Here is a 27,170-nt window from a genome sequence, read left to right as displayed (position 1 = left end):
AGAGAGTAGGGAAGAACAAGAATGCTGCCTGTGACCTTCTCAGTGCAGTTGGCTCTGAAGCGGCATGGTGAAATGCTCATAGGAGAAGATTGAGCAGCTTTTAGTGAAAATGGAGTGAGAACAGAGAGTCGAGACTCATCCTTGTCTGAAATTACCCAGAAGCTTGGCAGCTTCTCTCCAGGTAGTGTCATGTTCAGAGCTGCCCTCTGCTCAGAGAGAGCACTCCAGGGTGCACAGACAGGCAATGAGACTGCCCAAAATCTTGGTATCCCTTTGGACTTCAGCTGATGAAGGAACTTTAACCACCCCTGTTTCTTCTATAACAGGTGGCTGTGAAAAACAACATTGATGTCTTTTACTTCAGCTGCCTAATTCCTCTCAACGTGCTTTTCGTAGAGGATGGCAAAATGGGTGAGTGCTTTCAGGTCTGTGGTCAGCCTCCCTCAGCCAGAGCACGTGAGCAGCGCCCAGCAGGATGCAGATGTCCCATGGCTGAGATTCACTTGGGCTCGGCCCTGACCTTCATGCCAGTGCATCTCAGCAGCCTAAACTGATCTGTAATGGGATAATAGCCTGGCACCGTTGTCTCGCAACGCCAGGAGTTACCAGAACACAAGTCTTTTCCTCTGATTCTCTCTGACAAACAAGGGGAGTGGATCTGTTTTCTTTGAAGATGGTTTTTTGGAGGGCTTATTTCACTGAGATAGGTGTTGGATTTGCCCCCGTACCACTTTCACTGTGATTCATGTGTTCCTGGTTACCTTCCTTGAACTGTTGTTTGAATTGGCTGGGAAGTTGCTTGAAAAGCAGCTTTCACTAACATAATCCTAAATGTGTGGGTCGTCTTTCTTCTTGGCAAATCCCGCCTGTCCTTCATTTGTAAGAAGCTCATACGGTAAAGACCAGTCTAGGGGCTCCAAAATCCATCAAAGCCATGCTGCTTTTCTGGTGAGGTGGAGGTTGTTCTAGGAGCAAATCCTGGGTCTGGCCATGGTGGGGGAAAACGTAACCAAAAGGTCTTTTGTGTCTCTACCTCGTATCATTCTGCGGTGAGTTAATGCTCTGGTCCTGTGAGGATCCAGGAGTGCTGATTGTCTTTCTTGTTTCTAGAGCGCCAGGTCTTCCTTGCAACATGGAAAGATATTCCAAATGAAAACGAGCTTCAGTTCCAGATTAAAGACTGTCACCTGAATGCCGGTGAGTAGCTCAATTCTACTGTGCTGAGAGCACTTTTGAAGTGTGGTCACTAGACATCAACTTATTAATAGCGTTGTCTATGGCTAATGACAGGTGGGTATTGCGCTTATGAACAGAACAGCCTTGGATCCTGGGGCTTGTCTCAGTCAGAAACTTTAGCTGGGTCCCCATAAAAGCACACCTAAAATCCCAGATCTTAGAGTTTACTCATCTGTTTGTGCATTTCATTCTGGACTTCGTATTCTTTTTTTCTCTGTTCTACTTTGCCTCTCTGCAAAGCTGCTCTGTTAAATAGAGCTGAGTGTGGTGTTGGGCTGTTCAGCAATCCTGTCCTGCTACTGTGTGTTCCAGGCAAGGGGTTCCAGCCCTGACTTTAACCTACTGCATAATCCTGGGCCAATCCCTTTCAGCCTCTGCTTGCTTCTTTCTTTTGTGAAAGAGTAACTCTCTGTACACTATAGGATGTTCTGACATCTGTGGAGGACAGGCCAGATGAGAGGTGTTCTGGGCTGTTAGCTCATACACTGATGCATTGATCATGCTCTGTCCCAATCAGTGTCCTGTTTAGCCAGCTTGTCGCCTCGATGGGCATCCTACTTGTGCGTGTGACCTTAATGATGCTCAAGGATGAAGGAGTATAAAAAAGTGGAATGGGGCCAGCGTAGCAGCTTTGCTCCTGTTCAAGAGGTTCTGGACAGGAGCCAGGTCATTCTACCAAAACGCGTTATGTTTCACAGAGGAAGAGAAGTGTTCCGATTGATTACAAACCCTGTAACCTTTCTATTCACTAATGTCTGCTGTTACACAACGAATACCCTCGTGCTTTAATTGCAGACAAACCATGGATCTCTTTGTACTCATAATTATTACTATTTTGGAATATAAAAGATGGAGCACACAAGGCAGAGCGGGGAAGTAGCAGCTGTTGGACCTTATGACTTGGGTTTCAAATGAGAACAACCTCTGTGCCTCCCCCAGCCTGCCCTCTGCTCTCAGCCAAGCTTGGCATCGCCTCTGCCCCTGTACTGCAGAGCTGCTGCAGGTACCTTCTGCCTTGGCCCTGCCCTAACCGTGCCGTCCCGAGCACTCTGCAGCTCAGATCAGAAACGCAGGGAACTTCTCATGTTTGGTGCTGGGGTGTCACGGTGCTGGGAGGGAGAGGGGGAGGGAGTGTAGCTGGGAGGGTGAGCACTGGTGGTCCTGCTGCCTTCAGAAGAAAGTGTTAGAAATCACTCCCCAGTCAGGAAAGGTTTGCCGGCTTAGGACCAGCCTGCTTGCCCAGGCCTGCTTGGATGGCTGATTCTTGGTGGAGATTGTGTTTCTAGCTCACAGGGAGACCACAGGAGTGCCAGGCAGTTTCTGTGTAGTGGTGTGTGCAGCCAGGGCTCAGGTGGAAAGAGGCTTCTTGTGATGCTTCAGCTAGAGACCTGGACGCAGTGCCTCTCCTGTGTACAATCCATCGCTCGGGATGCTCGGGGCTATGCAGGATCTGCCAGCCTCTTTGGCTTATGTGTGGGAGAAAGTGGGTCATGGCTCATAAACAGATTTCAAACACTTCCATCCGCTGAAGCTTCTGGGTTTGTATTTCTGCTGCTGACACCTCCTCTCTCTTGTGACTCTACAGGCACTTTCCTTCTTTAACCACTTGGGCTTCAGCAAGGAGCAGGCCCATAGCTTGCAGGAGGGAAAACTAGGGAAATGTTGTGTGCTTGTTTCAGCCCCTTGTGTTTTAACTGCCAGAGCAACCCTGACTCGCTCTGCTGCTCAGCTTGATTTCATCTAAGCAGTAATCTCCTCTAGCACAGACCATCCTAGGAGCAAAAAACCTGTCTGTACAAGTATCAGCTGGATCCCAGGCCCCATAGAGGGTTGGCCTTTCAGCATCTTCAGGGGTGGAGGCTTCTCACAGTGTGGCAAGTGGCTGTTGGTGACACCAGGGCAGAGGCAGAATGAACTGGATGGGCTCTGATGCCAGCAGAATCCATCTTGCTGCCAGTTTGTACCAGAGCAGGGGTGCGCGTCTGGCCACATGCTGCAGCAGGGCAATAGTCTTGCAAGATTCACAGTCTGAATCACTCAAGTTCAATGCAAATAGCCTTGTTTTAAGGCATCTCCTTTCTTTCTACAATAGCAACTCTGTGTTGGGTATAAAATCTTCGGGAACTTTTTGCACTAGTTCATGTGCAAAAGCCCTGAGCAGAATAAAGCTCCCGACCTGGGCTATTGGCAGGTCCATTGTTCACTGATGAAATGCCACCGCATGCAGCTTTCATGCTGCTGCATAAAATAAGGCACATAGGAGCTGCCAGGGCAGCGCAGAACAAAGTCTGCAGATTCCTATGGCTTCTAACTAAAACTTAGGAGGTGCTGGGTTTTGCAACCCTTCAGTGCAGACAAAAAGCTTCTAAGCACCGCTGGCTCCAGAGAGTTGTGTAGCCACTGTATGCATCATTATCCCTCCTCTCGCAGCCACTCAGATCAGTAATTCATGCTTAGTGTGAGCCCACCCACTTGGTGGCGAGTCGCCACTGAGGCTCTGGGATGTACCGCACCATTCATGCTTGTCTAACCGATTTCAGCCCAATGACGCGGATTTAGCTGTGAGCTAAAAATACCTTTGCTCAAGATGATGTGCCCCAGTCGCAGGCACTGCCGGCTCAGAGCCCCAGGACTGAACAGATGTGGGACGGATGGAGCGGAACATGCCGAGCAGCGTGTGGCTGCTGATGGACAGGGAGCAGGTCAGAGCATTGTCCCTGTCTCCTCGGTGCCTGGCTTTTCTTCTCTGAGCTGCAAAGAGCCTTTCCTTTCCCGGGTGCTCAGATCTGCACGGTCTCTGCACCATGTGAGGAGCAGGGATGAAGTTATGTGCAGACATGCAGAAACCCCTGCTGAGCAGTTAAACAGATGATGCCGATATTCTTCAATGGAGAAGCTGAAATTTGAATTTCTTTTTCTTAAAACTAAAGTGAAATGGGCTTGGAATGGGGGTTCCTAAGGGGCTGGGATTTTATCTGTCAAGACAGCAATCTGTGTATTTCTTGCTCATGCAGGGCTGTGTCTGTCACTGTGCAAGTCGCCTTACAGCAACTCCTGTCTAAACTGCAGGTGTTTCCTTAGGTTATTTCTTTTATTCCTTCAAACAAGTTGGAGATAAACACAGTCCAACAGTGGAGGTGCTTCTGTATGAATCTGCTCCCAGATCCAAAAAAACCCAAGTCCTGGACCCTTGAAGGTATTCCCACAGTTCCCAGTGACTCGGTGAGACGAGGGCTTAATTCTGGCCAGGAGATCTGGGCCTCAGGTTCCCAGCAGTGAGAGCTGGCACTGGCCAGAGGCTGTTCTTTAGGGCTGGAGCCATGTGGCCGTGAAGGAGCCTGGCTCTCTGGAGTTGTACCGTGGGGCCAAGCGTACTTGGGATGTGCTGCACATCTTGAATTAATTAGAGCTCCATTTCATGCATCTGCCTCTTGGGAAGAGATTGTGATAGTGTCACGGAGAACAAAACATTGAGAAATGCAACCTGTAATGAAAACACAAGGTCGTGGCTACGTCCCAGCATTCTCATCTCTTATGAATCCACCACTAAATTAATGACTTGTGGTTATTTTTAATGAAAATGTAAGAATCTAGTACATGAAAGCAGATTCACAGACTGTTAAGAGCTCACAGAATCGGGGTGCTGTTGGTGCAGCCTTTACTAGCTGAGGTTCCCCTGCCACTGGGCGTGTGCTAGAGCTCGGTTTGCCTTGTTTACAGTGTGTTGTCAACATGCTAAGTTTTTGATTAAATTTTAAAGGGCCATTACATTAAGCTAAGAATGCAAATCAGATTAGCTAAGTGTTTTCTTTTTTTAAATTCTGCTTTCCCAAAGCCACGGAGTGGAAGAGGACAGGCTGACATGCGCGGGGAGATGGAACACTGTTAAACAGAAGGCAATTAGTTGCTGTGCTGTTCAGCCATTCCAGGAGCTTTGGTTTTGCTTTTTATTGCTGGTTTGCAATTTGGTGTGAAACAACAGCTTTAGTGTTTGGAGTTGCTTGTAGCCTTATTGGTATGCAGTGGATACTTTGGTTTCTTCACCCCCTTCCCAAGTAATTTGCTAATGTTGGAACAAAGAAAAATTGGATTTTCTTGCTGGAACAACCTGGGACACAATCATATTCAAGCTTCCCTAGCATTTTTTTTTTTTCTGTATCCTGATAATTTAATAAGTTATAGAACCCGTGCCCGTGGCATGACTTGGAGTTGGAGGCACTGTAATAACACTGACCACAGTGCCTCCCATCTGCACCCAGGTCTGCAGGTGCATTTGGCCTTTGAGTGCAGTTCTTGGCTGAATGCTCGGGACCATTCTGGTGTAACTAGAAACGGCATGAGGATGCTTTCGGCTACAGCAGCACAAAATAGGGGGCTTGAATTTTACTTCCTGATACACAGGACTTGTTGCAAAATGCCGTGTGGGTCTGAGTTCAGAAAAGCTGTGTTGTCAGTGTCTGTTCTGAGTTGTGCGTGTCCTCTGTGAGAAGTCCCGTTGTTGCCAATTGTTTGTCTTGGCTCTGAGTTTGGCAGTGTGATTCTGAAGCAATATGGGTGGAAGATTTAAGCACGTCCTTCACTTTACCCAGGAGGAGAGTCCTGTAAAAGAGAATTGGATTGCTTCAGTGCAAAGGAGGAGACTGTCCAGCTGCTTTTCTCTGTGTGTGTGTGTTTCCGTGTTTGCTGTTTAGTAGTTGGACTGAGGTAGGGTAAAGAATTCTTTTTAAAAAGCAAAACAGAAGGAAAACAAACAGATGTTCATGAACAGGAAAACCACCAACACTGAGAGATGGACAGATCTCAGAGGCTTCCCTGGCCTTGGGATGTGGAAATCGTTCTGTATCCTTATGTTGTGCTTCAAGAGGGTTTTGAGAATAAATGTTGAGCCAAAAGAAGCAGCCCTGTATAAAGTCGCTTACAAGGTTGGACGCAGACCGTGCCATCTTGCAGGAGGGCTCATGTGGCTCCGGTGTGCGGAGTCACCAGACCCCGCGAGTGCCCGGGCAGCACAGCTCCGGCCCCCTCCTGCCTGGGCTCTGCCCAGGGCTTTGGTGGGTGCTGTGCTCTCACTCGGAAACCAGCAGCCCTGTTGGGAGCAGGGCTCAGCTCTTTGCTCCCAGCAAATATCTGCCTTTTTGAATTCCTGTTTTGAGGGCTGTGCTGTCACATGGCATTAGCGGCCCTGCTTTCAGCCAGGCACAGCCTGGCACTGTTGCTTAGCAACTCCGAGCCGTCTCCGAAATCCCAAATCCTGACACTTGGGAGCACAGGAGGGATGGGGGCTGCTACCTGGGGGGAGAGGGGTAGGCAGTCGCCAGTCCCCAGATCTGTGCTGAGGGGTGGGCAGGAGGAACTGGGCGCAGCATCCGCGCTCCAGCCTGCGCATGATTGTGCTGGGTGCCTGACTGAGACACGGGCTACGACTGGGTAGGGTTTCTTGCCCTGCCCAGCAGGTGACTAAGGTCAGACAGGGAGGTGGAAAATGGGCTTTCCTAGGAGTTGTCCTGCCTCAATTTCCCTCCCTGCACCCTCCTACAAGCACGTCCCTGCTCGGAAATCTGCAGAGGCAGTGGCTGTTTGAAGTGCAAGAGGTGCCATCGCACTGCTGAAAGCTTTGGCATAAGAGCAGCTGCTCTGCAGCCCCATCTCACCCACGGTGCCCCCAGGGTGCAGCTCCCCAGGCAGCAGGAGTGCTCTGCTCCTCTGCAGTCACACTGTGGGGGGGGTAGCAGCCCCACAGCTGCCAAAATTACATCTTCCTGCTTGCAGCCTTCCTTCTGACCCTGCACCCACACTCCCTGGGGAATGCCTTTGCTCTGACAGCATCCCCAGCAGAGGGGACACTGCTGCCCACAAGTGTAAGAATTGCTGGAGAAAGCCTCAAACCCTCGGCAGCAGTTCCATCTCCATGATATGTGTCCAGGCGGGCTTCAAACTAGTGAGGTTTAACCACAGCTTGTTAAAATGGGGCAAAAAAAAATCATGTTTAATACCAACACTCCTTGCAAACAAGGGTGCATGCTGTGAGCCAGTGCTCGTGCTGCACACTGTGCCCAGAGGCTGCTGCCACTGGCTGGGGGGGCACAAGGAGGTGAGAGTTAGGGCTTTATCCTGAGTGGGTGATGTCTCTCCAGCACAGGTGTCTCCCAGCGAGGAGGGGACTGCTCTGCATTACCCATTTCCGTAAGCTGGATGAGTTTGTTGTATAGAGGAGGAGTAGAGGTGGGAGGAGGAGACAGAGGGAATGAGGGCTTTTAAGCAAATGATCTCGTTAGTTAGTTATATCTGCCAGTTTCCATAGTAACTGGCAAAGAGAGTGCGCCTAAGTAACTGGATGCCTAAACCCTCCTCAACCTGCACGCAGCCACTCTGAAGCCTGGGGAGTGAAGGGGATCAGCCCAGCCACAGGTAAAGGGCCCAGGCTGCCCGTGAAGCCACTCAACAGCTGTGATCATCAACACTGCCCTGGGGAGACTCCAGGTCTCTGCATTGGTGTTGTGGATTTGTGAGGCCCTTTCTTTCCTGCTTCTGTATTCCCTCATGCATGAACAGACTCTGCTGTCCCCTCTAATCAGTCCCTGCACCAGCACAGACTTGTGTCCATTCTCACTAATGCTGGTGGGTCGCGATGTTTGTGGGTGCGGGGATGGATTAGAGCCGCTTGGTCAGTTTGTGCCACTTCTCTGCCAGTGTCCTGCTCTTCATACTCCTCAGAACTGATCCCACATTCCCAGTCTCTTGGCTTTCAGTGCAAATTGGATTAAGGCCACTTCTCTCCCTTGCTTTCTGTCAAAAGTGCCCAACGCACTGATAGTAGCCAGCACAGACAGGACATTCCTCCCAGCCTCTGCCGAGAGCTTGAAGGGATTAAATTTTTCCTGTTGGGCACCAGGAATGGGAATTTCCCAGTGGTGCTTGTCCAGATGTGGTTTCCTCCCCCCTGAGCCCTCCACTCAGAGTGTGATTGTGCCCCTTTACCACTATGGGCTGTGCTGAGAAACCCCTTGGTGTGCAGAGGCTGCTGGTTTGGGGCTTTGCTCTGCCAATTTGCTTCCGTTCTTGTTTCTCTGAAAGGTCCCTTGGAAATAAAGCATCATGGTTATATCCATACAGGTCTGCAGTTGAAATCACATCTGCGAGCACTGAGGTCCTGCAGTGTTAAAGCTGTCCCACGGCGCTGTGATGTCTACAGACACATCTGTGGGGTTTTACCCTTTCAAGCAATTGTTTTAAAAAAAAAAACAAGGATTTTTTTTCTTCTCTGTAGGACGCCTGTTTGGCCAAAGGTGCCTGTGCATGGGATGAGGGGAAGCAGGAGGGCGCTGTTGTGGTTGGAAAGGGACCTCAGAACCAGGCACTCAAGCGAGCCTCAGGCAGGGATCTTTGTTCTCCTTTATCTTCTGGCTTTGGCTGCCTCTGGGTTAGCCTGCCTGGGGCTTGTTGAGGGTTACAGATAAAGCAGGAGCCCTCCTGCCCTCTGAGCTGCTGGCTCTCACCTTGATACAGTCAGTGAGTCCTAGGTGACCAAGAGCAGTGAGGGAAAGAAAGCCTTTTGAAATGGGCACAGCCCATTTGAAATGGGATCACAGCCCTAAAGGAATGAGGTGGGTCCATGGTGGCAAACGGGAGATTTTTTTTCTCCTTGCGTCGCGTCTGCTCCCAGAGGAAGCTCTGGGACAGAAGTCAGCGCTTCCGTGTGCATTTGCATCCTGGGAATGCTCCTCTGGGCTCTCCTGTCTCTGCAGATGATGAATCTGAATTAACAGATGTGTTTTTCTTCCTTCTCTCTGAAGACACCGTCTCCAGCAAGCTGCAGAACAACAACGTCTACACCATTGCCAAGAGGAATGTGGAGGGCCAGGACATGCTCTATCAGTCTCTGAAGCTCACCAATGGCATCTGGATCTTGGCAGAGCTTCGCATTCAGCCAGGGAACCCGAACTACACGGTGAGGCATCAGATGTGGAGCGATTTCTCCCTGCTTTACCTGATGTCCTTGTTTCGGGGGAGGTCGTGTTAATTTGGCCCAGGGCAGAGGGGGTTGGAATGCCCACTGAACTGGAGAAAAGTAAGAAACAACAGAACTGGACTGTTCTGTTTCCAGTGAGCTGGGATAGTGCCCGCTCAGCGATGAGCACTCACTTGCCAAGGTTACCCAGAGATAAAGCCAAGAGACATTAGCGAGGACGGATTGCCAGGACACCCTTCCCCCTCTCATAAACAAGGAGAAATTTATGCCCTGTCGTGTTCCTGCAGCGGAAACTGACTGTCTGGATGTCAGAGGCTCTTTGGCCTCATGCTGGCATCAGCCTGTGGCTGGTACAAAGGTGCGGTCTGCCATGCACCCGTATAGCTCTTCCCTTTGCCTTCACTCCCCTTCTGAGGACCTATGTGTCTGAGCATCCCGGTAGAGAGGATTCATCTCTTGTTGGAAGCTGTTTTAGGTGGTTTAAGATACATCTGTGGTCTGGAGAACTGCAGGGTGAAAACAAGCACTGGAAGGTGATTTCAAGTGTTTGCACAAGGTCTGGTGCCACAAGCCTGGTCTTGGCTTGATCCTCGCTTTAGAGAGCAGTGCCAGCCAAGTTTGTGTCTGTCAGGGCTCAGCAGCAAATTGTTAGAAGCCCCCAGGCTTAGTGCTTCAATTTACAGTGTGAGGGCAAGCAAGTCCCTCATCTCGGGGTTTGGGGCGGTGTCCCCGTAATAGAATTGTAGAATGGTTTGGGTTGGAAGGGACCTTAAAGGTCATCCAGTTCAAGCCCCGTTTGTTCATGCCTGCAGAGGCACCTGCGTTTGTTAAGGGATTTGGGAACCCCGCAGTGGGAGTTTGCTTCCACATACCACCTCCTGCTTGTGGCAAGCTCTGAAAAGGCAGTTCAGTGTTGGTGACAAAGAAAGCAATACTCAAGAGAAACATTCTGGGTGGCTGCCATCATCCACCTCCATGGTCTGTCCCAGCCGTACTGTAGGTCAGACTTTTCCAGCTGCCTTCGTGGAGATGGTGGTAAGCTCTTGCCTTCCCTTGCAACACCACTAATGTCTCCTCTCCTCCTCTTCGCAGCTTTCCCTGAAATGCCGAGCTCCTGAAGTGTCCCAGTACATCTACCAGGCCTACGATGCCATCCTGAAGAACTAACGAGAGATCAGCCTGTGCCTCACCCTGCCGAAGTAGGGGGAGGAGAAAGTGGTCCCCAGACCCTCCTTCACCACTGGGCAGGAAAAAGCACCCTTAACTGGAAGCAGCTGTATTCATGTGTAGGATTTCAGTCAAAGGCACTGATTAAAAAAGGTAGCAATTAGTATCCACGTGCTAATGATGATAGGGAACACACCCCTTTGGTATTTTTAGCGTCCATGGAGTTTGTAACCACTGCTTTGACTCCCACATGCCCCTCGCCCCTCACTCATTTGTTCTCGTGGGCTTCCCCATTTTGTGCCAATGTTCCGTGTTTTCTAAATGGCTTTAGGCATAGTTAACAATTTTGTAAAATACTACTCCTTGAAAAACAACAAGCAAAACCCACACATCAGCTCATTAAAAGAAGGCAAAAAGTGTCAAAAATGTACACTGCACTTTATTTTATATTTTTATACTTTTTTTTGAGTTTTTCTATTGTAATTGGCTTAAAGGAAAGGTGATTCCAAGGAAATATTGGGAAGCCTGTGGGATGTCAGGCTCTAGCAGAGTAAGCACAGCCTTGGGGAACCAGGAACAGAGCCATCAGTTCAGTCAGTGGAGGTGATGGAACCCTAAAGAGAGGGGTGGTTTGTTACACTTGTGCTGGCAGACTGCTCTGCTTTTGATGGTGTTTTCACTCCAGTCATGTCCCTGGCTCAGCTGCTGATGTGAGAAGCGAGGCTGCTCTTGTGTGGAGCTGTGGACCTAGATTGGTGACTGGACAGTAGCAGATGCCACAAAGGAAACGAGCCCACTTTTAGGGCAAAAGGCTCTTGCCAGAGCTCCAGGTATGGTCTCTGCATCTTCACCCATCTGCAGCCCCTCTTCTTGTTCTTTCCATGCCTGAGATGGCCCAGCTGCCTTCTCAGACTCCCCCTGAGCTATGCCACGTTCCCCAGCGCTGTGCTGGCCCCCACCAATCCCTGAGGCTCGTGATAGTAGAGCCAAGCGTGGTGGTGCTGCTTTGTGCCAGGGCTGCAGGCATCAGGCGGGCCCTGTGGTGAGCGGCCGCTGCTGGCAGTGTCCCAGGGCCTGCGGAGAGTGGAGCGGCTCCCCATTCCCGTGCCATCCCCCAAAGCCCAGCTGGGGCACCACAGGGTCGGGCTCAGCAGCGTTTGCACCGCACCTGCCTGGGAGCTTCAGGTCTTGGCAGGGCTGGGAGTTGAGCAGATCGCGGGAGCATTGCTGCTGTTTTCAGCTTGGCTTTTTGTGCCCAGAGGCACACGGTAACAAGGGGCTGTCAGGTTTTCTCTCGTGCCCCGTCCTGAGCATCTCCATGTACTGGCCTCTATTTTCCTAGCTGTCCTTAGGGCCAGGACCGCTTCTCTTTCCACTCTGACTGTGGACTCACCACATTGCAACCACTAAGCGCTGCGGCACCAGCAGCGAAAGCAAAGCCTCTTGCATGTTCTTGCTCCATCCATAGCTTGTCCTGCTTTAATCAAGCCACTGACGTGATCGGCTTTGCCCTCCCCAGCATGCTTTGATGCCATCTCCTCCCCAGCGAGCAAAGTTCTTACGCATCGCAACCCCCATGTTGTCTTCTTAGATGCCACATTTAAAGTCAATCAATGTTTTATGGTGGGAGACAGTTTGTCAGGGCTTCAGCACTGTCTGCAGCCAGGGAGAAGTCCTGGGAAAAGGTCACAGTGCCCAGGAAGTCTCCAGCAGAGCATGGGAGCTGCAGGAGCTCGAGGAAGGTGGTCCCCCTCTGTAGGAACCCCTGTGCTCTGGATGGGAAAAAGTGGAGCAGAGCTGGAGCGATCCAGCCCTTGAGCTGTGCCCACGTGTGTTGGGAGGTGTTTTGCTTCAAGCCCTGTTAGTGCACTACAAAGATCATTAGTAGAGCAATTAATGGAGCACCAGTGACACTGTGATGCTGTGTCAGGGCAGGGAGGAGATGGCAGAGGGTCAGGAACAAACATGTAAGCCTTCCTCACTGAGCAGCTGGGGTAGCTTTGATGCAGGGAGGGGATGCTGAGCACCCTCTTCTCTTGCCAAATTTCTCCCCAGCTTTTCGGGCATGTGGATGTCTGCGTAGAAGGGCAGAGCCTGGGCTCAATCAGTGGCATTTTGCCCTCCTTTCCTGCTGCGCCGCTCATTTGAGTGTTTGCCGCGTAGTTGTGTTGCTCTTCAGGCTCTACCTACCATCTGTGTCAATAAACTCATTTCCACGATGCTGCAGCTGTGTGTGGCTCTGTGGGGCTGGCGACAGGATCTGATTCCCCTGCTTTTGGCTGTGTCCAGCAGAGCAGGCAGGGCTGAGGGCTGGGTTTGGTGAGAAGGAGGCTGTTCGCTTTCTGGGAGCCTTTAGCCCTATTTTTACCAGCCTCTTCTCTTCTACAGCAGAGGGTCCCGGAGAACAGCCTCTAGGGCATGCATGGTGAAGAGGTATAAAGTATCCGTGATCCTCTGCCTCCAGTTGCGGCCCTCTTCCCCTTTTGAAGGGAAGTAGGAAAAGGCCCTGGGTTACAGGAGGCCCTGACACCTCTGAGGAGGAGCAGGAGGAAGGTGGCTGCACCCTCTCTGGGCCCTGGATGGACTGTGTGTAACATGATCTGCTCAATGGTAAAGGGATGGGAATCGGTGATGCGTTTGGATTGCTCTGGACCAGTGCTCCATCTTCCAGAGGGTTTTACCCTTGCTGGACCTGTCTTGAGCAGGAGGAGTTGGGCTGCAAAATCTCTGTACTGGGCCAGAGCCAAGCTCAGACAGCCCCAAACTCAGCCCTCAGTGGCCAGAGATAGAGCACCATGCAGCAGGGTGGGAGGTGCTGCACTCAGGTGGAGGACTCTTCTTTCCTCCCCAGCTCTGGCTTAGAGCCCCTCGGAGGCTGGGCAAGGTTTGACCTCTGAGGCTGGCAGGCACAGGGTTGTTTTTGCGTTAGAACCCCCGGTGCGTGTCCAGTAACAACAGCGGCAGCTGGTGTGGGGTCACTGGTGCTGCTGTTGTGCACCCTTCGTGCCGTCCTGGGGTGGGATGGGGTTGTTGGTTCCTGCTGGGGTCCTTTTACTCCCAGCGTGGTGGAGCCTGGGCCGGTGTTCGGTGCAGCAGAAACAAAAGCTGCTGTGAGATGCTCGGGGCTGGGCTGCATCAGCCACTGTCTCCTTCAAGTCTTGTGGCAAAGGGAAAGGTTTATCCCGCTTCTGCCAAGGGCTCCTTGGGGAGAAATTGGTCTTTCCTGCTGCTCTGAATTTGCAGGCACGCTCATGCCCGTAAATGAGGACACACCGACCCGGGGCTGTGCTGAACCTCCCAACCTGGGTTTGCTTTGTTTGCATCGTTAGCCTCCAGTGCTGGGAGCTGCGGGGACGGAGGTGATGCTCCCGGCTGGGAGCTGCTGCGGGTCGGATGGTCCCTGCAGCCTTCCCTGTCCTGGAGCCGTGGGGCCGGGACCTCCCCGGCTGGGGATGGGGCCAAGCCCTGGGGCAGCATCAGCTGACGGCGGGTCCCACGATGCGGGAGCAGAGACAGGGACTCGTGTGGAGGTTTTGGAGGCTGACCTGAGCCCCCCAGCCAGCAGCCCAGCCTGTCCCCTGCTGGCTGCGCTCAGGGCACAGGATTTCACGAAGGATTTGAGGTTTGTGTCGGGCTCCTGTCGCTGGGGCTGGGATGAGCCGGGATGCAGCCCTGTTCCCCGCTCCTCCCTGTCCCGTCCCCACCCCACCGCCCCCCCCCAGTATTAAATTTCACAAATAAAACTGCAAGCGAAGAGCATCTTGGAGGGAACTGCTAAAAATAGCCGCGAGGCTGGAGCCTGAATTGTGTGGGAGAGTTCGTGTGCCGGCAGGATCCCTGCCCTCTCCCAGGAACGTGTCGGGGCTGCTCGGTGGTGACGTGGGGAGGCGGCGATGGGGGCAGGGAGGGCTGTGGGAGCGGAGCAGCAGCTGAGGCCGGTGACAACCCCGGGGACGCTTGGACCTTCCCCCGGCCGCGAGCACCGGGCAGCCCCGCGGGGAAACGCGCCTGGGGGCGATGTGAGGCCCGGGGGGGGTCGGGGCCCCGTTCCTCGGGGGCGCAGAGGCTGAGCCACGTCCTGCCCCCGTCCCCCCCGCGCCGCGGGGCCGCCTCCTGTCCCCTTTTCCCCCGGGAGGATACGGAAACGTGTTTGCACCCACACGCCCTCCCCGGCCCGGGGAGCAGCCCCGGGGGACGATGATTTTCGCGGCCGGAGGTGCCGGGGAGGCTGCGGGGAGCGCGGCCGAGGGGCGCCCGGCGGCTTCCTCGCCACCCAGCGCGCAGGTAAACGCGGGGGGTCCCGGAACCCGGACACCGCGACAGGAGCGACCCTCCCGGGCAGCGCTGGCGCTCCCCGAGCCCGGAGGAGCCCAGAGGAGCCCCGGGAGCGCCCTGAGCGGCGGCGGGAGGGGAGGGCGGCCGGGAGGCTCCTGCCCCGCGGGTCCCGGGGTGGGGAGGGCGCAGGGGCCGGCGGCGAGAGGTGGCGGCGTGGCTCCCGGCGCACTGCGGGGGGAACATGGGAGGGTCTTTTCCCATCGGCACCTCCCCGGAGCCCCGGGAGAAGCCGGCGTCCCTCCCGGCTTCCTGCGGCTCGGTCCGGGCGCTCCCCGCGTCCTTCCCCGGGCGCCGCCTCCCTCCCCGCGCCCCTCCGGGCGGCCCCGGCCCGGCCCCGCGGCTCCCCGGGGCTCCGGCGGCGGGCGGGGAGCGGGCCGGGGCTCCGCAGCGGCCCCGCCGGCAGGTAACGGGGCGCGGGGGGCGCGGGGCCGGGTCCCCGGAGCCCGGACGCGGGGACCCGCCGGGGGGGGTGCGGGACGCGGGGTGCGGGACGCCGGGTGCGGCCGCTGCCGCTGCCGCGCTGGCTCCTCCGGCCGCCCCGTTGGTGCCCAAGGTCGCCCCGGGGTCCGGGCATCGTTCCCGGGAGCCCCCGCCCGGCCCCGCCGTGCCTCAGTTTCCCCGGTGCTCCGGGAGCAGCTTCCCCCCACCCCGCGTGTCCCGCGTGCGGCCGGGGGTCCCGGGTGGCCCCGGGGGAATCAGCGCTCGTCGGGGCGCCCCGCGGGTGCCGGGTCTCCGTCAGCCCCGCTCCGTCCCCCCCGGCCCCGCGGAGGAGCTGCGGCTGCTGCGGGCGGCGGGGAGCGGGGGGTCCCTGCCTAGCGGGGCCCCCGGGACCCGCAGTGACGCTGCTTTCTGCAGGCTGGGAGAGGCCCCGACCGAGCCGGGAACGGGGCTCGTGTCCCCCACAACCCCCGGGCTGATCAGGCCCTGCTGGAGGCCCCCGGCCCCCCGGGAGGAGGAGGAGGATGGTGCGAGCTGGGACCACCACGAGGCCCCGGGGGGCTCCGCTCTCCAGCAGCCGCGACCCCCCCAGCCGCGCTCTCCCCGGGCGGAGAACCTGCCGACCGGGCAGGGCAGCGGGGTCTGCGCTGCCGCCGGCTCAGGGGCCGCTGCCCGGCGCTTCAGGGCTGGTTTTTAGGGAAAACAGGCTGGAGCGAATCCCTAAAAGCATCCACACTGGTATAGAGAACAAGCTGATACCTAGTCATGGGGACAAACGAAAGTGGGACCCAGCCCCTCGCTTTTGCTGGTTCCATCGCGGGTCCTGCTCAGGTGCCAGGGTGTGTTTGGGTCCCTGGGCTCAGCTCCTGCGTCCCGGTGCGCGGGTCGTCGCCCTGTGTCCCCGCACACGTGTCCCCTCGAGCCTCCCCCAGGGCCCCTCGAGCCTCGCCACGTGTGCCAGCAGCTTGTGGGCTCCCCTGTCAGCTGGCTCGGAAATTAGCCTCCATCAAGTTAATTGCCAAACCGCTCACAGCCTGAAATTAAACATTAAAGCTGTCATTCAGAGGCATGGAACAATCTCCCTCCTGCCCCAGCAAAAGGCAGTTCTGGCTGTCCAAACACAGGGAAGATGGATTCCCCGGATCAGGGTGGCACCAGGATGGAGCAACCGGTGACGATCCCTGTGGGTGTTGTGGGACGAGTCCCCAGCGCCACCCAGGACCCTGCTGCTGCTGGGCCGGGCACAAACCCAACCTGCAGATGCTCCTTTTCCCACAGGTTTCATCCTCTGGTACCAAAAAGGCTGAATGTGCTCATGAAAACTTTCTCTTCCAACCTGGTTATTCTATGATTCTATGATTCTATAGGACGAAGTTCACTCAAATCCTGGCTCTGTGGGACAGGAGCCTCTGCGGAGGCACCCTGGGGCCTTGCAGTGCCAAGGTCTCCACTGAGGACATCACCCAGCCTTGGGGATGTCTCCGCTCCCCATCGACAGGGTTTTCCATGGGTTCCTGCTTGGAAAAATATTGCTTAAAGCAATAGTGGGGTCTGCCAGGTGTCTCCAGCATCTGCCTAACTTCTCCTTGGCCTTGCAGTGACGGACTGTCCCGGAGGGGAAATGCATCCTGACTGGGGCTGAGGCCCCCTGCGCGGGAATATGCAGCCTCGGTGCCGCGGGGGCAGCACCAGGGCAGCACCTGGCACGCGGCGGCATGGTGGCAACCTTCAAGATTGCCGTGCTGGGAGCCCAGGGCGTGGGCAAGAGCGCCATAGTCCGACAGTTCCTCTACAACGAGTTCAGCGAGGTCTGCGTGCCCACCACGGCTCGCCGCGTCTACCTGCCCGCCGTCGTCATGAACGGCCACGTCCACGACCTGCAGATCATGGACTTTCCGCCCATCACTGCCTTCCCCGTCAACACCCTACAGGTACGGGTGCACCCGGCTTCGTGCGATGGGATCCCCACGCTGAGGGGTCTTGGGAAACGGGGTTGGGTTTTCCCACTGTCCTCTGAGATCTTGGTTTCTCCTCTTTGTGGATGCTTCTTCCTCCATGTGGAGATTTGCTTCCTAAAAGCTGATGTGATGGATCGCATCCTCATGGCTATGGGCTGAGCGGGCCTAGGATAGAGCCTTTTGCAGTTTTTTTGACCTAAAATGAAAAATCAGGAGGGACGGACTCTGTCCCGCTCCAGGGACTGTGGCTCCTGCAGTGCCCACAGCCCTGTCGGGTCAGTCCCTCTCTCTAGCCGGAGGTGGGTCCCAGAGCACTGGTATCCAGTTCCATCACTGGCCGAGGCCAGCAAAGGGCCAAAGCTTTTGGGTGAAAACCTGGGGTTGCTGGAGAGCCAGGCACACGCTGCCCGAGGCAGGCGGAGCGGGGCTGCCCGTCCCTCCCGCGCTGCTGCCACCCCGGGGTCTTCAGGGCCGAGCTGCGGCACTGCCGAAACAGCCCAGAAAGGCCGCAGGGCGCTGGGACGCCTCGACACCAGTGCTGACCACCCTGGGGGATTAATGAGGAAAAAGGGGATTTTAATCTCTGTCCCAGGGGCACAAGTTGTGCCACCGCTGCAGGACAAGGAGCTGGAGGCGTCCAGCCGTGCTGGAGGGCGATAGCACTGGTGTTGGCACCTCTGCGGGACCTGGACTCTCCTCTGTTTTTAATCAGTATAATTATACTGGTCCTGCGTGCAAGAGGGACAGGGATAGAGGGGCCTTGTAGGGCTCCGTTTCCCCTGTGCCATTGAGGAGGTGAAGTGAGCGCTTTGAGGGCAAGGAGGTTTAAAAATTAATGGACATGCGCAGGGAAGGAAAGGTCAGCGTGACAGACAGCCCGGACCAGCAAAGGGTAATTTATTGACACGGCAGCGACGCTAGCACACTCCATTAACTCCCTGCCTCGCTGCGCTCAGGAGGAGGTGGCCGGTGGGAACAGATGGAGGTTTGCAGGGAAGAGAGGATGGGCAGAGGGCTGGCGCCGAGGGGAAAGGAGAGGATGGTGGTGGGGATACGGTGCTGTGCTGGGAAGCATCACCAGGCTCTCCTTCGGGCCCCAGAGCAGCATCCCCGCAGCGATGTCCTGGGAGAGGAGCGGGGGCCAGCGGCTCCCTGGTGTCCTGCTCCTGTGTGGGGCCAGGGAGGATGCACAGTGCAGCCCTCTTCAGCATCCTGGGAAATGTGTCCCCTGCAAGGAAAGTCGCAGGGGATGGGTCAGGGCAGAGCAGAGGCGAGTCGAGTGCTGGGTGCCGGGGTGGAGAGCACGCAGCCCCCGTGCTGCCGGTGCAGCGGCCTCCTTGGTGTGCCAGCCCCGAAGCGGTGCAGGGCATCCCGGGGACAGCAGTGGGGCCGAGCCAGGATTGATCCCTCTCTGCACCTTGCAGGAGTGGGCGGACGTGTGTTGCAGGGGGCTCCGGAGTGTCCATGCCTACATCCTGGTCTATGACATCTGTTGCTTTGACAGCTTCGAGTACATCAAAACCATCCGCCAGCAGATCCTGGAGACAAGGTAGGGACCACTTCACCATGGGTGCAATTCGCGGGGCTCTGTCAGGGTGGTGTGGCTCCCCCTTGTGCTCTGCTGCCTTTGACATCAGAGTTGAGATATTCGAGACTGGGTAAAGCCCCTTTTACAGGACTGGGACGCCAAAAGCAAGAGCAAAACTGCTCCTTAGGTCAGGAGCAGCACCCCTGGGCAGGTATCTCCTGCAGGCGAGGGCAGCCGTCCTTGGGGAAGAGGCTCAAGCTGGTTGCATCGGGTGTCTGGCCATGGGAGACATCCCTCTTGGCAAGCCAAAGCCAAGTGCCAGTTTGGGATGAGCTGGGGTCCACAGGCCACTTTGTCATCATGCTGTGCCCTGTCCTCCCTCACCACCCGCCCTCCCCAGGGTCATCGGCACTTCAGAGACACCCATCATTATTGTGGGCAACAAGCGGGACCTGCAGCGGGGCCGGGTGATCCCACGCTGGAACGTTTCTAACCTGGTGAAGAAGACGTGGAAGTGTGGCTACATTGAGTGCTCAGCTAAGTACAACTGGCACATCGTGCTGCTCTTCAGCGAGCTCCTGAAGAGCGTGGGCTGCGCCCGCTGCAAGCACGTCCACACCACCATCCGCTTCCAGGGTGCCCTGCGCAGGAACCGATGCACCATCATGTGAGCCCCCTGCCCCGAGGGACCCCCGGCCGTGCCCCCGTGGCCGCCCACCCTCCAGGACTGTGCCTCCCGGCAAGCGCTGATGTCACCACTCTCTGCAGGGTGATGCTGCCTTGGGAGCTGTGCCAGAGGTACCTCAGGGTTTGCTCTGACACCGGCGCTGACCCTTTGTGACATGTGGGGACCTTGGGTGGTGCTGGGTAGGGTGACGCAGTGGCACCTGCGAGTGGGTGGCCAGGCTGCCTGAAGGCAGCAAGGAGGGAGGGAGGACCTTGGCCAAACCTCTGCGCCCTCCCTGAGCCTCCGGCACTTGGTGCCAAAGCCATCCCGGGGGCTGTGTCACTGCTGCATCTCAAACACTGTGTGGCACCAGGAGGCAGAGGAAACGCCTCAGACAGTGCCTGGATCTTGGGTCTGTCCTTGCTGGCTCCTGCCCTGGCATCGCAGGGGCAACACTTGCCATCATTGGCCTCCTGAAAGGAACCTGCTCAGCGCCTCTGGCCGATACAGGACGGTGGCTCTGTCCCTGAGGCACGGAGGAGATAGGATTCCTATTTTCCTTCTCCCAGAGCTGAGGTTTCTTCCCTTGGAGCTGAGGCATCTCTCCTTGGAGGGCAGAGCAGCCTCCGGCAAGATGCCAGGTTATACGGGCTCTCTTTTGGCTCGGTTGGGTCAGATTTCCAGATGAAAGCAAGAAGAGGTGGGAAAAAATAATAAAGCGCAAATCCCACCTCTTACATCTAAGCAGCATGCCGGGTGCTGCTTCCCCAGGGCTTGAGCCCCCCTTCTGCTCGGGTTCAGCCAGGGAAGGAAGGCTTCTCTCCCACCAGCCTGTCACACACCAAATACTCTGGGAGCGCTCCTTGCCGGGCAGGTCACCCCTCTGCTACCTCGTATCCCGGGCTCAGGGGGCGACCGGCATTGCACAGCTCCAACCCAAACCCCAGCACCCTGGGGGCAGGCAGGCGATTCCCCTTGTGCCATCGCACCCCGCCGGCAGGGCCACCCGTGCCACGCGTTCCCCAGCATCGCTCGCCTCCAGCCGCGGGAAGGCAGCCTCAAAGCAATAGGGAGCTGGAGTTGCGTTTCCAGTTGCTTTCCTTTGTTTTTATTATTTCTGTGTACATCCCTAATAGGAAAGTGAGCCCCCATATTTCTTTTTATTATTTTTTAATGTTTTGTCTTGCTTTTAACCCAGATTTGCACTTCACCTGCACCTTGTCCTGCGGGGCGGGTGGCAAAGTGCAGTCTGCGTTACCAGTGTCGGGGGGACGTGATGTTGGTGATGGATAAGCGAGAAGCCGAGGGGGTCGTGTGTTCTGCTCCCTGTAGGACAGGGGGAAACACTGTCCTCACCCCCTGAGGCAGGATCTGGGGCCGGGCCACCCCCTGGCAAAACCATCCCAGTGATTCCTGGTGTAACACAGGGATGCAGGTGTGCAGCGTGTAAAGCGAAAGGACCCCAGCCCCATCTCTTCCACCCGACGGCAGCACCGCTGTGCTCGGTAACACTTTCCATTAAGAGTGGGTCCAGCAGAGCTCTGGCACGGTGCGTTTCACTGCCTCGTCACCCGGCTCCTCCCTTCCCACCCCAGCAGCCCCTTTGGGAACCAAACTCCATTCCACTTGTTCTCCCCCCAGTAAAGAAACAAGGAATTAAAAGAGAAAAGACAAGGGAGGACCCGGCCGGGCCAGGGCAGTGGCACTCAGCACCATCCCTCGCCTTCATGGCAGATCTACCAGCCTGCCCCCACCTCGTCTCATCAGGATTTAACACATCTAAGTCCATGTTCTCGGTCTCTGGCTGGCTTTATCCCTCCAAATTGTTTGAGAAGGAAATTCCCTGGTAAATGCTAATAATAAAGCATTTATAAAGTGCTCTGATGTACACATATCAACAACTAAGCCAATACATTGTTTGTTATAACCCTGTAGCCTGCAGTTTATAGCACAATTAGTTACAGGTTTTTATAGCATCTATTTAGTACTTTGGAAAAAAAAAGGTTATAAATATAATTGTTATATTCTATTGTGCTTTATAGACAGTGGCAGTTATATCGGTAATGATAACTCTCACTGGTTTGACAGCGTTTCCCAGCTCCCAGGAACACGAGGGCTACAAAGAGCTACTTCCCCAAGACCCAGGTGGGGGTAGGTGGTGTGGGACCCACCGGGTGCAGGCAGGGAAACCGGGGCAGGGGGACCCGGTGCGCAGCCAGGCTCGCAGGGGCTGGAGCAGCCAGGAGCACAGCAGCAGCTACAAGTGCCCTGTGCCTTGCCCCTGCTCACACCCTTAGTACAAAGTGTTACCACTCACCCAGCACTATCCCAGTCCTGCTGAAAATATCCTGCTCCTGAGCCAGGGAGACACTGAGGGTGTCCCCACCGCTGTCCCCAGGGCAGTGCAAGTTTCTCTCCCCATGCGCACGGTGCCGCAGGAGGCGATGCCGAGGTTCGGTCCAGCCCTGGCAAGGATGCTTCCCTCTGGTCCTCTTTCTCCTGCCCTGGTGAGCATCCCATTTGCCTGGACTTGGCTTTCCTTCCCCTCCTGGACTTGTTGGAGATTCCCAAGATGTCTACACCACCTGTAACACTCTGCACCCCCTTCTTTGAAATCAAATTAAAATCAGGTCTGTCCCCCCTTGTTCTGTACCTGCCTCGCTGCTCTTTCCCGTGGTGCCGAATTGCTCGCCCCAGTGCCGCTCCCACAGCCCTTCTGCGGGAAGCAATGATTCGGGGTGGGGGATGGAATTTGTTTCTCCTTCCAAAAGGAGTATTTTTGCAAGCAGGTTTTGCATCCACGGGGCCCCGGCCCTCACCCTTGCTGCTCTGCAGGGGTGTGGGTCCGGCTTCATCCTCTCCTGGACAACGGGGCTCGCGGGGAGCACGCAGGCAGCGGCCCGGCAGCGCGAGTGCCCTTCACCAGCCGTGACCCCAGCAGGATTATCCTCTCCCTCTCACCACCCACACAGAAACGAAGCCAAAACAGAGGAGCTGTGGTACATCTCTATTGCACAAACAATATTGCCAGGTCTGCGGCTGCGGGAGGGCAGCAGTGACTGCAGCAGCCTCGGGGACAGGCGTCACCCCGACCATCGCTGCTGAGTGACCACGACCAACCCGGTCTCGCACCTTCACCCGTGGGGCTCAGGGGTCACCTCCTTTGCCTGCCCTGAGTGACCCCAGTGCTCATCGAGGCTCCTGGTGCTACTGTAAGACTCGAGGATCGTTAGTCCCGTTGTAGAGCTGGGGAAGATTGAGGTATGAGACGGTTTGCATACCTGGCTGCCAGGTGCGTGGCAGGTGCTGCACCTTCCCTGCAGGACGTGCCCCATTCCCTTGATTTGGGGCTGGATTTTCCACCCAAACTCTTACAGGAGTGCCTGTTTAGGAGGCGAGATACCAGTGCAAAACCCCTCTGAGTTGGAGGGGACGCAAATCCAAAGAGCAAGGGGAGGGCCCCAAGGTCACCTGGGAGCAAACCCATTGTGCTGCCTGCAGCTCCGGCTTCAGCATCACTCGCACCTTCAGAGGAGCGAGGGGTCCGTCCCTGCGGGAACTTGGGTGAGGGGTCAGACCCACGACTCCTCATCGTCCTCGGTCAGCCAGGCGCCGCTGTCGGCCGGCGAGGCCTCGGTGCTGGGGTGCGTGTGGCTGGGCTGAGGGGGCCCCGGGGGGCGATGCTGGCCCCGGGGGGCTGTGGGACGCTGCCCCAGGGGCGTGGGGATACGTGAGGGGCGCTTGCCTGGCCTGTGGTCCTGCCTGGGACGCGCCTTGGGTCTCAGCTTCAGCTTGTAGATGGAGGGAATGCGCTTGGGTTTCTTCAGGCACCGGCGGGGCTTGGTGATGCTGTTGCCCCTGGCCGCCTGGGAGGCCTGGCCCCCCGCTCCTGGTCCCCCTGCCTCCCCCACGGCCGGGATCGGGGTGGCCTGGGGGTTGGCTCGCGGGGTGGTTCTGGGGACCCAGCTGCCCAGCCCCACAGGGCGCAGCGGCTGCCGCCCGCGCGAGAGCTCCTCCACCACCCTGCTGTAACCTGGGGGCTGCGCCTGCCCCCAGCACCCCCGGAGCCCCTCGTTCCCCCCACCAGGGCCACAGGCTCCCCCCGGTCCGTGTGCTGAGCCCCCGGCCGCCCCAGCACCCCCAGCCTGCGGGCTGGTGGCCGAGCAGCACCTTGGGGTCCCCTCTGCATTAGCACAGCCCTCACACCCGTTTGCAGGGTGTCCTGGGGTGCCGGGGGGCTGGCAGGCGGCCGCGCTGGCTTTGGCCGGGGGTTTGACGCTGCTGTCCTGTTTCGGAGGCTGGTTGGAGGAATTCCGGGCTGAGGGCAGGTGGGATCCCCGTCCAAGGGCTCCCCGGTTCCCTTCCTGCAGGCTTTTCCAGCTCTGTGAGTCGCCCCGGGTGTGTGGCTGCGGCGAGGGGGCACGGACCTTGGTGGGGCTCGGGGCACGGGGAGCTGCCGCGGTGGGGAGCCCTTTTCCCTGCACCCTGGCAGCTGCCACGGTCACTTTTCCTCCCTGCTGGGTGCTTTGCGGAGGTGCCGGTGTCAGGCGGGTTCTGGGTGCCATGGCGTTATTCCTCGGGGTGCTCCCATGCAGCACGTTGGGGACCCCCACGCTGCTCCGCGGGCCGGGGCCAAGCCGGGAGGGGGTGAGTGCCCGGCGCGACACCCCAACATCGAGGCTGGGGGAGCTGGGTCGCGTCAGAGACCTGGATGGTGGCGGCTGCCTCCCCGAAGGAGTGACGAAGGGTTCCCGTGCCCTGCAAGGAGAGAGGGAAGAGGGGCCAGCGGCCACTGCATCCCCGCTCCATCCAGCTGGGCGCTGGGCAGCTCCAGAATGGAGGGGGAAATAGTCCAGGGTGGGAGAAAAACCGCTCTGAATGCAGGCAGTTTGGGGCACGAGGCTGCTCTGTGCCGCTTACCTGCCCGAAGGGGCCCTCCGGGGCTGCGCTGGCTGCCGGCGAGGGTGGCCCGAGCCTTCCGAGGGACCCCGGGACCCCCAGGTGACGGGGGGCAGGGGGCTCTGCGAGCGGCTGACCAGCAGCGTGGGCTGGGGGTGGCCATGGGCAGCCGCCTTCGAGGCCGGGCACAGCCGCACCTCGTGCTGCACCTGCTGCTGGGGGGTCCTGGATTTCGAGGCTCGTTTGTGAGCTGAGGGGAGACGGGGGGCTCAGCATCCCGGGGAGCCTGGGGGTGCTGGTGCAAACCTGCACTCCTTGCACTGGGGGCTCGGGGTCCAGCTCCATCCAAGGGTCTGCCGTGACCTCTAGAGGCCACCAAAGCCGGAGAGTCCCCGAACCCCAACATTCCCCAGGAAAGCAGGGGGTCATTATGGTGAGGGAGCTCCCCGCTGCTGCAAACAGCCCCAGCAGCAGCCAGACCCATGCCGGACCCTCCCTCACCGCCTCCAGGGCCTGGGGACACTCACAGAGCGAGGTGCAGCGGCACGGGTCGTGCTTGTCCAGGTAGTGCTCCAGCGTGTCCCAGCCGCCCCCGACCCGCACCATGATGTGCTCCCGCAGGATCTGCACGGGACGCCGGTGCCGTGAGGCTGGGACAGGGCCTGCCATGCACCAAGGGACCCTCCCCTCCTCTCCAGCACCCTTGGCCGGGCTTCATCCACACGTCCTCAAGAGCCACACATCTCCCCAAGGCCAGCTTCATCCCGGGCTCAGTGCCACCTCGGCAGGGAGGCTTCGCTCCCACTGCCATCCTGACAGGCACCTTTCATCACCCCAAGGCGAGTGGGGATCCTTTGGAAAACTCTCCACCACCATGTGCCGAGCCCTTCGGGAGGGCCTGGCTCAGGGATGGATCCGGGCAGGGACAGAGCATTGCAGTGTCGAGCATCACTGCTCCAGGAATGATGGTCACAAGCCCCAAACTGGGCTTATTTTGGGGACGGACGTATGGAAGAGGCTTTGTGGGAGCAGAGCAGGATTCCTGGTGCTTGTGCCCCAAAAGCGGGGGGTGAAGTGGACTTACCCGGACAAAGATGAGGGTGTCGGAGTCGCCCACGCGGTATTTCCCTTCAGATACCTTGATCATGGGGAACTGGACCGGGCAAGTACAGCGGCTCACCAGATGCTGGACCTGTGAGCAGCAGGGAGGGGTCCTTAACCAGCGCTCCAGGGAAGGGTCATGGGGTGGCCACCCCATCTTCATCCCCATCCCTGTCTCTATCCTGCTCCATGGCTGTCCGTACCATCTGATCAAGGTTACGAAGGTCCCGTGGTTTCCTGGGGGACCGGGGCAGAGGGGTATCTGCAGGTGGCAGGTCCATCTCCTGGCGGAGCTCTTCCTCGATCTCCTCCTCCATCTGCACGAGGGTCGGGGCGCGCATGCCAAAGCGGGCGGCACGACGTGCCAGCTCCAGCAGGCACAGCACAAAGTTCTTCTCATTCTTCCTCAGCACCAGGTCCTCCGTCTCGAACATCAGGACATCTAGGGCAGTGCGAGGGTGGGCTGGCACGTGGGGACAGGGACAAAAGGGATGGGGGGCATAGATGGAGCCAAACCCCACCCAGAGGGATGCGGGGCGGCCGGAGCCTGGTGCCTTACCTTTAATATCCATCTCCTTCCTGCACCACTGGATGAAGTTGGAGATGTTGTCCCTGGCCTGGAAGGTGCCTGGCTGTGCTGCGAGGTTGCAGGCGACGCCAGCAGCGGGCAGGCGGAGGTGGCGAGCCACATCGGGGCAGGCGTGGGCGAACTCCTCGGCCACGTGGGTGACATTGTTGGCGTGGGAGCAGAGCACAGCCCCCGTCTCCAGCACCTCCATGAAGGTGCCCACCTCGATGTCCAGGTCATACAGCTCCTTCAGCCACTCGGCCAAGTCCTCCTTCATGGCATAGAGGTACTGCTCGCTGGACCCGTAGGGGCGGATGCTCCGCACCGCAGCTCCCGCTGTTCCCCACATTCTGCCATAAGACTGGGAGGAGAAAAAGCAAAAGGGGAGATGGGAACAGGGGCGTTTGGGACATGAGGAGCTGCCTCAGGCTGTGTCCCCAGCTCACGTCCCCTGCAGCCACACTCACCCAGTGCCACTTGCTTCCTGCCACCCAGGATGGTGACACTGTCGTCCCCCTGCCAGGAGCCCTTCTTGGGGTCCAAGGGCTGTAATGCAGTGTGGGGAAAGGAAATCACCCTCCTGGGCAGTGGGTGTTTTGTTTCCTTCCCAAGTGCTGTTCCCTTCTCCTTGGTGACAAGGGACAGGCTGCAAACACTCCCTGTTAACTCTTCAGCACCTGCTCCTCCACTGCAACCCTGCTCCTTCTTCCCCAGCTGCCCCAGGGGTCCCTGGCTCTGGTGCAGGAGGAGGTTAGAGAGCCACTCTTCAGCATCCCAAGCTGCTCACAACCGAAAAAGAGGGGTAATTTGCTCCTCCCTGCGTTCCTTGCACCCACCTCCATCGCAGGTGGGGTGACCCAGCCCTACAAGGTGCAACTTCAGGGCTTGGTACCCTTGAACTGACAGCCCTAAGGCAGCCACAGTTTTACTCCCATTTTACAGGCTCAAAGAAAACCCAAATCTACCCGGGATGTGCTTACCTCTTGGGACTGAAAAGGAGTCTCTCGTGAGGTTGGGGGGCTTCTTGCTGTGCCAGGGAAGCCCGTCCTCTCTCTGGAGCCAGCTGCTGATGCTCACTGCAAATCACGGCTGGATCAGCCGGTGTCATTTTGGGGGAGGAAATGCAAGAATTCCAGCTATTCTCCGGGCTGGGGAATGCGTGGCAGGCTGGCTGGAGGAGTCTGCGCCTGGCATGCCCTGCCAGGGAGCCCAGCAGGAGAAAAGGACCCTTGTGATGCAGAGTTTTCAGCCACAGCACCCAGTGGGGCTGGTTGCGTGGCTCAGGGTGCAAATCCATCCCTGCT

The 27,170-nt window shown here is 57.3% G+C and overlaps 3 protein-coding genes and 1 long non-coding RNA gene across 5 annotated transcripts in view; 3 read left to right on the top strand and 1 right to left on the bottom strand.

Annotated features, from left to right (window-relative positions):
* Positions 1-12,592, top strand: part of AP2B1 (adaptor related protein complex 2 subunit beta 1) — a 71,323-nt gene extending 58,731 nt beyond the window's left edge. For both annotated transcript variants that reach the window (XM_069874137.1, XM_069874138.1), the window contains 4 exons: positions 327-411; positions 1,111-1,197; positions 9,030-9,184; positions 10,298-12,592. In XM_069874137.1, the coding sequence (XP_069730238.1) occupies positions 327-411; positions 1,111-1,197; positions 9,030-9,184; positions 10,298-10,372 (402 nt within the window). In that variant the 3' untranslated portion in view covers positions 10,373-12,592. The remainder of the gene's footprint in view (positions 1-326; positions 412-1,110; positions 1,198-9,029; positions 9,185-10,297) is intronic.
* On the top strand, positions 4,985-9,019 carry LOC138729699 (uncharacterized). Its single transcript, XR_011338936.1, has 3 exons — positions 4,985-6,075; positions 7,601-7,644; positions 8,504-9,019. It is a non-coding gene; the product is annotated as an uncharacterized lncRNA (long non-coding RNA).
* A 1,740-nt stretch (positions 12,593-14,332) lies between the features above and the next one.
* RASL10B (RAS like family 10 member B) lies at positions 14,333-21,950 on the top strand. The gene is made up of 4 exons (XM_069874035.1): positions 14,333-14,656; positions 16,744-17,076; positions 18,528-18,652; positions 19,032-21,950. The coding sequence occupies exons 2-4, from the start codon at positions 16,861-16,863 to the stop codon at positions 19,300-19,302; spliced, it is 612 nt and encodes a 203-aa protein (XP_069730136.1). The 5' UTR covers positions 14,333-14,656; positions 16,744-16,860; the 3' UTR covers positions 19,303-21,950.
* Positions 21,951-22,293: 343 nt separating this feature from the next.
* GAS2L2 (growth arrest specific 2 like 2) lies at positions 22,294-26,708 on the bottom strand. The gene is made up of 7 exons (XM_069874385.1): positions 26,703-26,708; positions 25,858-26,227; positions 25,502-25,740; positions 25,282-25,389; positions 24,725-24,821; positions 24,219-24,447; positions 22,294-24,056 (listed from the first exon to the last, which is right to left on the bottom strand). The coding sequence occupies exons 1-7, from the start codon at positions 26,706-26,708 to the stop codon at positions 22,871-22,873; spliced, it is 2,235 nt and encodes a 744-aa protein (XP_069730486.1). The 3' UTR covers positions 22,294-22,870.
* Positions 26,709-27,170: the final 462 nt, after the last annotated feature.

This window comes from Phaenicophaeus curvirostris, chromosome 21 (assembly GCF_032191515.1).
Source record: "Phaenicophaeus curvirostris isolate KB17595 chromosome 21, BPBGC_Pcur_1.0, whole genome shotgun sequence".
In the NCBI taxonomy this organism is placed as follows: Eukaryota; Metazoa; Chordata; class Aves; order Cuculiformes; family Cuculidae; genus Phaenicophaeus; species Phaenicophaeus curvirostris.
This window is presented reverse-complemented; position numbering and strand designations above follow the sequence as displayed.